Source organism: Schistocerca nitens, chromosome 4, assembly GCF_023898315.1.
Source record: "Schistocerca nitens isolate TAMUIC-IGC-003100 chromosome 4, iqSchNite1.1, whole genome shotgun sequence".
In the NCBI taxonomy this organism is placed as follows: Eukaryota; Metazoa; Arthropoda; class Insecta; order Orthoptera; family Acrididae; genus Schistocerca; species Schistocerca nitens.
The window spans coordinates 878,459,236-878,472,378 of record NC_064617.1 but is presented as its reverse complement, the minus strand read 5'-3'; the positions used below and the strand labels follow the sequence as shown (position 1 = coordinate 878,472,378).

Below are 13,143 nucleotides of genomic sequence, written 5' to 3'. Positions count from 1 at the left end.
TGATACCGGCTATAGTGACCACCTTTTGCAATTACTAACCATACCTGTAAATCACATTTCATCCAGTGTACAAAATATTATCCATAAAAGGATCTATAGTCAGAAAAATATTTGATTACTTCCAGTACCTAATCAGTGAACAATCTTGGAGACAAGTATATGATACCTCTATTACCAATGAAAGATGGAAAATTTTTTGAACATTTTCAAGTATAACTTTGACATAGCTTTTCCATGAAGGAAAGTAATTTCCAGAAGCACAGATAGATTCAAAAACTGGATTATATCTGGCGTTAGAGTATCTTGTAAAAGGAAGCGGGAACTTTTTCTGCAGTCAAAAACTGACAGCAGTCCAGAATGTCTTAGTTATTTCAAAAACTACAAGCTAGTTTTTAAACATGTTATAAAAGAGGCAAAAATTAAGGAAAATGACAAATATATTATGATGTCATCCAATAAAACTAAGTCCATGTGGAAAGTTCTGCAGGATCTTACGGGGAAGAAAACTCACGAAAATATTGTGATATCGCTTGATGGCAAGAATTTTACTGACCCTAGGGCAGTTGCAAACAGCTTCAATTCATTTTATGCAACTGTTGCTGGAAAATTAGTGAAGGAAAAATTTGGAAATCCACCTAATACGACTGGAAAGAACTTTCATCTGCTGAAATAAATAATATATCTATGTTCCTCAGTCCAATCGGCCCGACAGAGTTCCTAAATACCATTAACTCACTGATGAGCAATTATTCAACTGGTATTGATGATATTCCAGATTATATTATGAAAATAACAGCAAGACAAATACTCTCTCCTGTATTAGACATATGCAATTCTCCCTTATCATGTGAAGTCTTCCCACAGCAACTGAAAATGGCAAAAGTAATACCCCTATATAAAAAAGGTGATTAGCAATGTATGGGTAACTATAGGCCTGTGTCTTTACTGTCAAGGCTTCTGAAAATTACTGAAAAAGTGTTCCTTTCACAACTAACTACATTCTTCAACAAGAATAATATTATTTATGAATGTCAACATGGCTTCAGACCACAACGATCAACTGAAACAGCCACTTTCAACCTGATAAACTATGTCTTAAATGCAATGGACAACCACAGAAATATCTCAGGTTTATTCCTGGATCCAACAAAAGCTTTTCGTGTGATTAATCATTCTGTGCTCCAAGGAAGCTTGAATGGTATGGTGTAAGAGGTGTACTAAATCAGTGCATTAAATCATATTTGGAATATCGTTCTCAGGTAACTGAAATTATGTTCATGGAAGGAAATGAACTTCAGGTACTTCTTTCAGAACCATGTGGACTAAGTCATGGTGTTCCACAGGGCTCTATTTTAGGTCCCCTTCTGTTTTTGGTATACATTAATGATTTCCCATCACAAGTTAGGGATTCTGAACCTGTACTGTTTGCAGATGACACTAGTCTATTGATTGAAGGAAATAAAGAAGAAAATCTCACTGCATCTGCAAAAGATGTTACAAAAAAAGTGTTGAATGGTTTACCAGAAACAGGTTAATAGTTAATCCCCAAAAAACGGTACTCCTGAATTTCCACACAGATCAAAATAAAAATGCAGCACAACCCTAATAGGTATAGATAACCAAATCATTAGTGCTTTCAATGAAACTAAATTTCTTGGGATTCATATCCAGAAAAAGCTTAAATGGAGCACTCATATCACACCCCTAAATTAAAAACTAGAAAAAATGAGCCATGTAGTAAGAATTCTTTGTAACAGTACTAGTGCAGAAACGGTTAGGACTGTATACGTTGCTTGTGTACATTCAGTACTGAAGTATGGTATCATTTCCTGGGGAAATGTACACCTGGCCATAACAGTTTTCAGGAAAAAAAAGGCAATTATAAGAATAATGAAACAAGTGAGCAGCAGAAAACCATGCAAACCTTTCTTTAAAGCTCTAAAGATCTTATCCCTTCCCTGAATTTATATACTGGAAATAGTCATGCATTTGGAAAAAAGTATACTGAGAAAAGAAAACCTTTTTCCTCAAAACAAGTGTTTACAATTACAGTACCAGGTTAGACAGTGACATACATGTTAATCATTGTAAGACCACACTATGCCAAAAAAGTGTATGTCGTGCAGGAACTAAACTATACAACAGATTACCAAGACATATAAAATCTCCTCCTGAACTACAGAGCTTAAAAAAGTCTGTGACAGCTTACCTTCTGAAAAACAGCTACTTTTCAATATCATGGTATCTCATGCAAGAAAAAATGTAATTTGTGTCTTTAATTGTAGAAATAAGTTAAAAATATGCAATATTTAAAAAAAAGAATTGTAATTATTAACTGCATAGATCCAAGTTGTCATCAAAATTTAAATAATGTATGAAACTTCCTGGCAGATTAAAACTGTGTGCAAAGGTCCCGAGTTCGAGTCTCGGTCGGGCACACAGTTTTAATCTGCCAGGAAGTTTCATATCAGCGCAGAGTGAAAATCTCATTCTGTAAATAATGTATGTTTGATAAACCAATAGATAAAAAGGTTTTCTGTCCAATATCCTGTGTACAATATATGTACTAAAAAGACATTTATATGGACAAATAAATAAATAAAATAAATAAGCAAATTAATTTGTAAATATGGCCACATGCTGACCATATATATATATATATATATATATATATATATATATATATATATATATATATATATATAAAAAGAAAGATGATGAGACTTACCAAACAAAAGCGCTGGCAGGTCGATAGACACACAAACAAACACAAATATACACACAAAATTCAAGCTTTCGCAACAAACTGTTGCCTCATCAGGAAAGAGGGAAGGAGAGGGAAATTTCGTCTTTCCCTCTCCTTCCCTCTTTCCTGATCAGGCAACAGTTTGTTGCGAAAGCTTGAATTTTGTGTGTATATTTGTGTTTGTTTGTGTGTCTATCGACCTGCCAGCGCTTTTGTTTGGTAAGTCTCATCATCTTTCTTTTTAGATATATTTTTTCCACGTGGAATGTTTCCCTCTGTTATATATATATATATATATATATATATATATATATATATATATATGTGTGTGTGTGTGTGTGTGTGTGTGTGTGTGTGTGCAAGATACAGAAGAAACTGACCCATTTGAATTCCCAAGATTAAATTTGAATAAAAATTTGCTCTGCCAGGCACACATTGAGTACGTAGATAACAGATTGAGCAGCTTTGAATTTGCAGTGCAAATTAATAATATTTTCTTTCAGACAACTCTGAAAGAACAGACATCATTTTAATTGTACAGCCACTATAGATCAAGACACAAAGGACTTAAAGCTGCCAGTGGGCACTGATTTATACCAATGGGGCAACTTGAAAATTTGTGCTGGACTGGGATTCGAACCTGGATCTCCTGCTTACTAGGCAGATGTGCTGACCAGTAAGCCATCCGGACACAGTAGTCACCACAGCTTCATTGACTACAATAGCACGCCTCCTATAAGATCCAAATTCTCAGCTTATATCACACACTACTGATGTAGTTCCCCTGCTCATTACCCTCATTACCCGTGGCATCTTGCTGATTCCTGTAAGATTTTAAGCTGTTTTTTACATGTCTAAATGAACATACAACCACATATATAATTATGGAGATGATGGCTGATGATCCCTTCAGTGCAGATGCACATCATGGTTTAACTCTTGCAGGAACCGGCAAGATACTGCAAGTAGTGAGGCTGATGAGCAGGGGCACTACATCAGATATGTGTGGTACTGAGAATTTGGGTCTAATGGGAGGTGTGCTATGGTAATCCGTGCAGTTGTGATGGCCACTGTGTCCAGATGGTGTAGTGGTCTGTGCATCTGCATAATAAGCAGGAGACACAGATTTGAATCCTGCTCCGGTATAAATTTTCAACTTGCCCTATTGATATAAATCAGTGCTGACTGGCAGCAAATGTCTTTTAATTCCTTTGTATCTTGTGTATTATTTAATTTATTTTCACTTGGTTCACTCATTAGACATGAACATCCTAAAATATTCACTGCCCTGGTGCCACTACATTATGATTTGAAATCATCAGCACAAAGTGTTGCCACAGGGAGAATGAATATCTAAGGATGCTCACATCTGATGAGTGAAACTGGTCAAAATAATTCAAATAATATGCAACCTGTGTCTGCACTCTATACATAGCATTCTCCTTTATTATGGCATTTATGGAGCACAATATGTGAATACACGAACACTCAGGGGTACCTGCTATTTACAATTATTGATTCATCTGCCAAGTCATTGGGGTGTCCCACTTCAATCTTTCTGGAAGAAAATCCTGATAAATACAGATTCTATAGCAGAAATGTGTAACATAAATCTAGTTGACGGCAAAGAGGTTCACAAAGTAACCGTATTAGCTTCATCTTAGAAGTTAACTTCGTATTTTTTAAATTGGCCGCTTTTGACTGGATATTATAATTTTACTTTAGACTGACACTTCTTTTCATTACCCTGTGATATTTGAAAAGACAATAAGAAAAACAAAATGCTCCATTTTAATTTTGTATGTTGAGCCTACATGAAAAATAAGTTCATAAACTTTTATAGAACTGTACTTGTTCAAAAGTGCACATGCGCAGCATTACTTTTATCCAATGTGTGCCACAAGGATATTTCATGACAGACACTTCACATAACATAATGTTGCTAAAGGCCTACAGTTTTTAACCATGTGTGGTTTTGTATGCACACTAAGTGTTTCAAAGACATACAAAGTTACAATCATTTTGCTGCAAACAGATAACAATCTTTTTGTGGAAGTTCTTAATAAGGTTGTTGTCAAATGCTGTAGTGTGTGGACAAAAGCTTATACAGTCAAAAACTAGTAGCCATTATCAAAGCCACATTATGTGCCAAGTCTGTTTGTGCAACCATCTAGTAAAGAAAATTCTGATGGTCTCCACTTTTAAAAAATTATAGTTCCATGAAAGTTCTTTTTTGTGTAGAATCACAATAAGCAATTAAAATGTGGTTCATCTACATCTGCATCTACATGGCTACTCTGCAATTCACACTTAAGTGCCTGGCAGAGGGTTCATCAAACCATTTTCATACTAGTTCTCTACCATTCCACTCTCAAATGGCGTGTTGGAAAAAGGAACACCTAAATCTTTCCGTTCGACCTCTGATTTCTCTTTTTTATTATGATGATCATTTCTCCCTGCATAGGTGGGTGTCAACAAAATATTTTCGCATTTGGAAGAGAAAGTTGGTGATTGAAATTTCGTAAATAGATCTTGCTGTGAAGCAAACCACTTTTGTTTCAGTGATTGCCACCCCGACTCGCATATCATATCAGTGACACTCTCACCCCTATTGCGTGATAACACGAAACGAGCTGCCCTTCTTTGCACTTTCTCGATGTCCTCTGTCAATCCTGCCTAATAAGAATCTGATAACGCGCAGCAATATTCCAGCAGAGGACGGACAAGTGTAATGTAGGCTGTCTCTTTAGTGGGTTTGTCGCATCTTCTAAGTGTTGTGCCAACAAAGTGCAGTCTTTGTTTTGCCTTCCCCACAACATTATCTATGTGGTCTTTCCAATTTAAATTGCTCGTAATTGTAATTCCTAGGCATTTAGTCGAATTGACAGCCCTTAGATTTGTGCGATTTATCGTATACCTAAAATTTATCAGATTTCTTTTAGTACCCATGTGGATGACCTCGCACTTTTCTTTGTTTAGTGCTAATTGCCACTTTTTGCACCATACAGAAATTCTCTATAGATCATTTTGTAATTAGAATTGATCGTCTGATGATTTTACTAGACAGTAAATTACAGCGTAATTTACAAACAATCTACGAGGGCTGCTCAGATTATCAACTAGATCATTTATGTAAATCAGGAACAGCAGAGGGCCTATGACACTACCTTGCGGAACACCAGATATCACTTCTGTTCTACTCGATGATTTACCGTCTATCGCTGCAAACTGTGACCTCTCTGAGAGGAAATCCAAATGCAGTCACACAACTGAGATGATACTCCATATGCCCGCAATTTGATGTATCAGTAGGTCATTTTCTTCAAGGTGATTCATAATGTTTGAGTACAGTATATGCTCCAAAATCCTACTGCAAATTGAGGTCAGTGATATGGGTCTGTAATTCAATGGGTTACTTCTATTTCCAACAGCTGTTCTGGTTTAGAAATTCTGGAATATTTACTTCATCTTCTTTCATGAAGGAATTATGGAAAACTGTATTTAGCAACACCACTTAAGTGGCACCATCATTGGTAACATTTCCATCGCTATCGCGCAGTGACAGAATTGACTGTTTTTTGCCAGTAGTGTACTTTACGTTCGACCAGAATCTCTTTGGGTTTCCTACCATATTTTGAGACAATTGGCATGCTTTTTTCATTGCTTCTGCAACAGTGTTCTGTCATGTTTTGTGTACCATGGTGGATCATTCCCATCTCTTAGTAACTTATGTAGTATGAAACTATCTATTGCTGTCGATACTGTATCTTCGAATTTGAGCCATATATGGTCTACACTTACATAATTAGCTTGGAAGGAATGGAGACTCTCTCTTAGGAAGGCATCAAGTGAATTTTTATCTGCTGTTTTAAATAGATATACTTTGCATTTATTTTTAGTGGTTTTGGTTGTTATGATTTTGAGCCTTGCTACAATGACCTTGTGTTCACTAATCCCTGTACCCATCATGATGCTCTCTATTAGATCTGGATTATTTGTGGCTAAGAGGTCAAGAGTGTTTTCGCAACCATTTACAATTTGTGTGGGCTCATAAACTAATTGTTCAAAGTAATTCTCAGATAAGACATTTAGTACAATTTTGGAAGATGTTTTCTGTCTACCACCGGCTTTGAACATGTATTTTCGCCAACAAATTGAGGGTAGATTGACGTCTCCACCAATTATAACTGTATGGGTGGGGTACTTATTTGTAATGAGATTCAAGTTTTCTTTGAAGCGTTCAGCTATTATATCACCTGAGTTGGGGGGTCGGTAGAAGGAGCCAATTATTATTTTGGTACGGCTGTTGAGTATAACCTCTACCCATAGTAATTTGCAGGAACTACCTATTTCAACTTCACTACAAGATAAACTACTACCAACAGACACAAACACACCTCAACCTGCTTTATTTAATCTATCCTTTCTGAACATGGTTTGCACCTCTGTAAAAATTTCGGCAGAATTTATCTCCGGCTTTAGCCAGCTTTCTGCTCCTATAATGATTTCAGCTTCAGTGGTTTCTATCAGTGCTTGAAGCTCTGGTACTTTTCCAACATAGCTATAACAATTTACAACTACAATACCGACTGTTGCTTGGTTGATTCTCATTGTTTCTTTGCCCTGCACCCTTTGAGACTGGAGCCCTTTTTGATCTTTTCCAAGACTGTCTAACCTAAAAAACCACCCAGTCCACGCCGCACATCCCCTGCTACCCCTGTAGCCGCCTCCTGTGTGTAGTGGACACCTGACCTATTTAGTGGAACCCGGAACCCCACCACCCTATGGTGCAAGTCGAGGAATCTGCAGCCTACATAGTCGCAGAACCGTGTGAGCCTCTGATTCAGACCCTCCACTCGGCTCTGTACCAAAGGTCTGCAATCGGTCTTGTCAATGATGCTGCAGATGGTGAGCTCTGCCTTCATCTTGCTAACAAGACTAGCAGTCTTCACCAGCTCAGATAGCCACTGGAAATAAGAGAGAATCTCTTCCGATCCATAGTGATGCGCATCATTAGTGCCAACATGCCACCACCTGCAGTTGGCTGCAGCCTGTATCCTTCATGGGATCTGGAAGGACCATTTCCACATCTTGGATGACTCCCCCTGGTATGTATACAGAGTGAACATTGGCTTTCTTCCCATCCCTAGCTGCCATATCCCTAAGGGTTTTCATCACCCACCTAACATTGGAGCTCCCAGTGACAAGCAATCCCACCCTCTGCACTTGTCCGGACCTCTTACGAAGACCGGCCACTGCTGCAACAGGCGAGGTAGTCCTTGCTGGCTCAGAAGTACTTTCATCAGTGGGCAGGACCTCAAATCTGGTACGGAGGCTTAAAGGTACAGCCTTGCGGCCATCACCAACTTTCGCCTTCCGCCCAGGGATTTGCGACCCCGCCATGTTTCACCAATCGCCATCAGGCAAGTGTCGACTGGAAGGGACGTCTGAATCTGTGGGTGCGGTGGCATCATAGATCCCAGGCAATGCTACAGGTTCCAGAGGCGCCAAAGCACTTGCCTCGGGTGTCCAAATATCACCGCAGCCCAGGGCAACAGCCTGGACACTGTGAACCACGGCCAACACAGCTTCTAGCTGTTTACAGATGGTGCCCAATTCCCCCTGAATCTGTACACAACAGGCGCAGTTCCTATCCATCCCTAACAATTTTTTTGCTCTCTTTTATCTCAAAAGCCGTTCAAAACAAACAGCTGACTGACAACTACGTGATTTACACTATATGGGTACTAAAACGCGATTACAAGTCTCAAATACTATAATATGCCTGAAATTTGTGAATTAAACTATGCAAGTTCCCAAAAACAGGCAAAGAAATTAAGAATTAAACTATGAAACAAGTGAGCTAAGAGTGTGACTTACTGCTGGCTGCTGCTTATCCAGTGGTGGCAGGGAGCTAAAAATTTAGTTGCCCCCATTCCCATCCATTGCAGCACCATCTAGTAGCCGGCTGGAGTGGCCGAGCGGTTCTAGGGGCTACAGTCTGGAACCATGCGACCGCTACGATCGCAGGTTCGAATCCTGCCTCGGGCATGGATGTGTGTGATGTCCTTAGGTTAGTTAGGTTTAAGTAGTTCTAAGTTCTAGGGGACTGATGACCTCAGAAGTTAAGTCCCATAGTGCTCAGAGCCAATTGAACCATTTTTGAACCATCTAGTATGAAACCAGTACAGTTATCTTGTGACCCCTTCCACCTGCAATATGTTTAATATGAAATACCTTTTTGTGGGATATACAGCATGTCTGAGAAGTCAGCATACCCCTAGGTCAAAATAGTGTGTATTGGAATACTTGTATATAAAAACTATGTATCCAGTGGATCTGTATGTTCATCATTACACCATACACAGAGTTCTATGCATCTCCACATCCTCCTTGACATCTTGTTGATCAACCCAGAAACTATGCTTTGAAAGAATTCCTCAACACTTCTTAGGAATTCTTCATTAATTGCACTTTATTCATTAATGTTGTACTGATGTTGAACTACATGAGACTTAATTTTTCCACATAATGAGATGTCTAGCTCTGTAAAGTCTGGGCTACATGGTGCCCATTTCAAGGGGGCTGGAGATGTGAAACACTCTTGAGTGAATCACAGTATTTAGAAATTTTGCCAATAACACATGGCAGGTGTCAACTCACTGTTCTGTGTCACAATCAGATAATTTATTGACAAACATTGATCTAAATCCCTGCATACAATACTGACAACAATACTTTTTATTGGATTCAAAGCAAGGATACTGGCAAAGCAATTATTTATTTTCCCAATGATACATAGTCAGGATGGTATGGGGTCTTTTCAGAGAACCTGTATCTTTCTCAAGGATTTCTTCATTTTTCCCGCAAAGATTAAAATGAGACTCTCTACTTCACCTTGTGAATGGTTTGTGCATTTAAAGCCCACATGGCTCACTACCATGAACAGTAAGTGGCTCGAAACAGCATATCCAGACACTCCGGGATGATGATGGCATTGAAACAGAGGATGACACGCGTAAAGCTGAAATACTAAACACCTTTTTCCAAAGCTGTTTCACAGAGGAAGACCGCACTGCAGTTCCTTCTCTAAATCCTCGCATAAACAAAAAAATGGCTGACATCAAAATAAGTGTCCAAGGAATAGAAAAGCAACTGAAATCACTCAACAGAGGAAAGTCCGCTGGACCTGATGGGATACCAATTTGATTCTACACAGAGTACGTGAAAGAACTTGCCCCCCTTCTAACAGCCGTGTACCGCAAGTATCTAGAGGAATGGAAGGTTCCAAATGATTGGAAAAGAGCACAGGTAGTCCCAGTCTTCAAGAAAGGTCGTCGAGCAGATGCACAAAACTATAGACCTATATCTCTGAAGTCGATCTGTTGTAGAATTTTAGAACATGTTTTTTGCTTGAGTATCATGTCGTTTTTGGAAACCCAGAATCTACTATGTATGAATCAACATGGATTCCAGAAACAGCAATCGTGTGAGACCCAACTCGCTTTATTTGTTCATGAGACCCAGAAAATATTAGATACAGGCTCCCAGGTAGATGCTATTTTTCTTGACTTCCGGAAGACGTTCGATACAGTTCCGCACTGTCGCCTGATAAACAAAGTAAGAGCCTACGGAATATCAGACCAGCTGTGTGGCTGGATTGAAGAGTTTTTAGCAAACAGAACACAGCATGTTGTTATCAATGGAGAGACGTCTACAGATGTTAAAGTAACCTCTGGCGTGCCACAGGGGAGTGTTATGGGACCATTGCTTTTCGCAATATATATAAATGACCTAGTAGATAGTGTCGGAAGTTCCATGCGGCTTTTCGTGGATGATGCTGTAGTATACAGAGAAGTTGCAGCATTAGAAAATTGCAGCGAAATGCAGGAAGATCTGCAGTGGATAGGCACTTGGTGCAGGGAGTGGCAACTGACCCTTAACATAGACAAATGTAATGTATTGCGAATACATAGAAAGAAGGATCCTTTATTGTATGATTATATGATAGCAGAACAAACACTGGTAGCAGTTACTTCTGTAAAATATCTGGGAGTATGCGTGCAGAACGATTTGAAGTGGAATGATCATATAAAATTAATTGTTGGTAAGGCGGGTACCAGGTTGAGATTCATTGGGAGAGTCCTTAGAAAATGTAGTCCATCAACAAAGGAGGTGGCTTACAAAACACTCGTTTGACCTATACTTGAGTATTGCTCATCAGTGTGGGATCCGTACCAGATCGGGTTGATGGAGGAGATAGAGAAGATCCAAAGAAGAGCGGCGCGTTTCGTCACAGGGTTATTTGGTAACCGTGATAGCGTTACGGAAATGTTTAACAAAGTCAAGTGGCAGACTCTGCAAGAGAGGCGCTCTGCATCGCGGTGTAGCTTGCTCGCCAGGTTTCGAGAGGGTGCGTTTCTGGATGAGGTATCGAATATATTGCTTCCCCCTACTTATACCTCCCGAGGAGATCACGAATGTAAAATTAGAAAGATTAGAGCGAGCATGGAGGCTTTCAGACAGTCGTTCTTCCCGCGAACCATACGCGACTGGAACAGGAAAGGGAGGTAATGACAGTGGCACATAAAGTGCCCTCCACCACACACCGTTGGGTGGCTTGCAGAGTATAAATGTAGATGTAGATGTAGAAACTGGCAGAAGTCACAATGGAAGCTCAGTTTTCAAAATATGGTTTTGTTTACTGGAAAATCTCCCAGAGCCACTTTTAATCTGCTACTTGCTGTTACCTGCAGCTGCACTTGCATATGAGTAGTTTTGTTATGACGAGGGATTGTGAGTAAGTAAGCTGTTGTATGTGCAATAGTGTCAGCTGCCCTGACACATCTGCCTGTTCCATTAAGAACAGCTGGGGATGTGCCACAAAACAGAAATTAGGTCTAAGTTGTTGCTGGGTATGTGTTCAGTTTCTATAGTCTGTTTACCAGTGGTTGCCAACTTTCATTTACTTCCATTGTTCGTGACATAGCAGTTCTTTTACAACATACTGATGATATACAGACAGGTACTTTTGAAATGAAAAAAACTTTTGTTTTTATAAAAATGCAACTATTTCTGTAAGGGCTTCAAATGATGTTAGACACAAATATTGACTGAAGATACCATTTGAGGAATGCAGTTTTACCTCTTTAAAATATTTATACTTTTGTACAGATGAATGAAGAATTTAAATCACCATGCCAACACTCAGATGTTCATAAACCCACCCACAAAACTTCATCACTTTCTAAAACTTATTGTTTCATTCATCCAAAGCTAGGAGACATTCCATTTAATTAAACATGCAACTCAGCTCCTGTTGTCTTTCAGTGACAACTTATAGGTCATCAGTGAAGTGTGTCATTCTGATTTTCTATCCATGATAAATGACCCGCACATTGAGGTTGTTCTTTAATTCCCTCATTGCCTTCTAAATATAGAACTGAAGCTTAACAATTCATATCACTTTTTATAACAAATGAAGCTAATCAATTTAAATCACTTACATGTAATTGCATGAAAAATGTAAATCAATGAATAATTATTTTTTACAGAGCTCTGAACTATGGTAGCATTGGTGTTGTCATAGGACATGAGATCACACATGGTTTTGATGATGTTGGTAAGTTAAATAGTACGTTAAGAGGATGTCCTTAATGTTTATATTGGTTTAACCTCTAGTCACTGATATTAACATTTTCATTTCATTATTGCATAATGAGTATTTTATTTAATATTCCACATGTATTAATGATTGTGTAAAGGTCCTGACTATTTGTTTGAGATAACTGTGACAGATGCAAAGTTAAAAGTTAATTGTATCTTGGCACCCAAAAAGACCTGTGGAGAAAATTTTTTTTCTGCATGAAAAGTACCTGGGAGATTCTTGATCTTGCAGTAATATTACCAATAACTTGTTCATAATGTCTAATTTAACTTATGCATGTTAATGATACTCTACAATAAGAGCAGACCAGATTTGACATTTCTGGTTAAATAAATTATTAGACATAATTATTAAATTTCTTCAAGTGATCTAATTCTGCAGGTCGTCAGAGTGATAAATATGGAAATCTTGCACAATGGTGGACAGAGGCTACAATACAGACATATATAAAAAAGTCACAGTGCTTCATGGATCAATATGATGCCTACCGTGTGCCTGAGCTGGATGACTTGCTCCATACCATCGTTCGGGTATGTGGGAGGAAATCATTTTCATTAATTGCATTATATGTTAAAGCAATTATCTACAGTTTTGCAGTAGTGTGAAGCTTTATAATCTTGAAACTCTTTTTCTTTACAAAGAGTCTGATACATGGAGTGCTTCCAGGTGTTCTGCCAAGTTGTGTTTCCATTTTATGCACACTATTTCAGTAACCAACACAGCCATCTTC

At 38.5% G+C, this 13,143-nt stretch overlaps 1 protein-coding gene and 1 long non-coding RNA gene across 2 annotated transcripts in view; one reads left to right on the top strand and one right to left on the bottom strand.

The window, feature by feature from the left end:
• LOC126253388 (uncharacterized) overlaps positions 1-13,143 on the bottom strand; it is a 57,286-nt gene that overhangs the window by 2,121 nt on the left and 42,022 nt on the right. The gene's annotated exons all lie outside the window — the stretch shown is intronic.
• The window catches only part of LOC126253386 (neprilysin-4-like), a 163,266-nt gene that overhangs the window by 135,715 nt on the left and 14,408 nt on the right, over positions 1-13,143 (top strand). The window contains exons 16-17 of the mRNA XM_049954680.1: positions 12,301-12,368; positions 12,795-12,943. Of these exons, the coding sequence (XP_049810637.1) occupies positions 12,301-12,368; positions 12,795-12,943 (217 nt within the window). The remainder of the gene's footprint in view (positions 1-12,300; positions 12,369-12,794; positions 12,944-13,143) is intronic.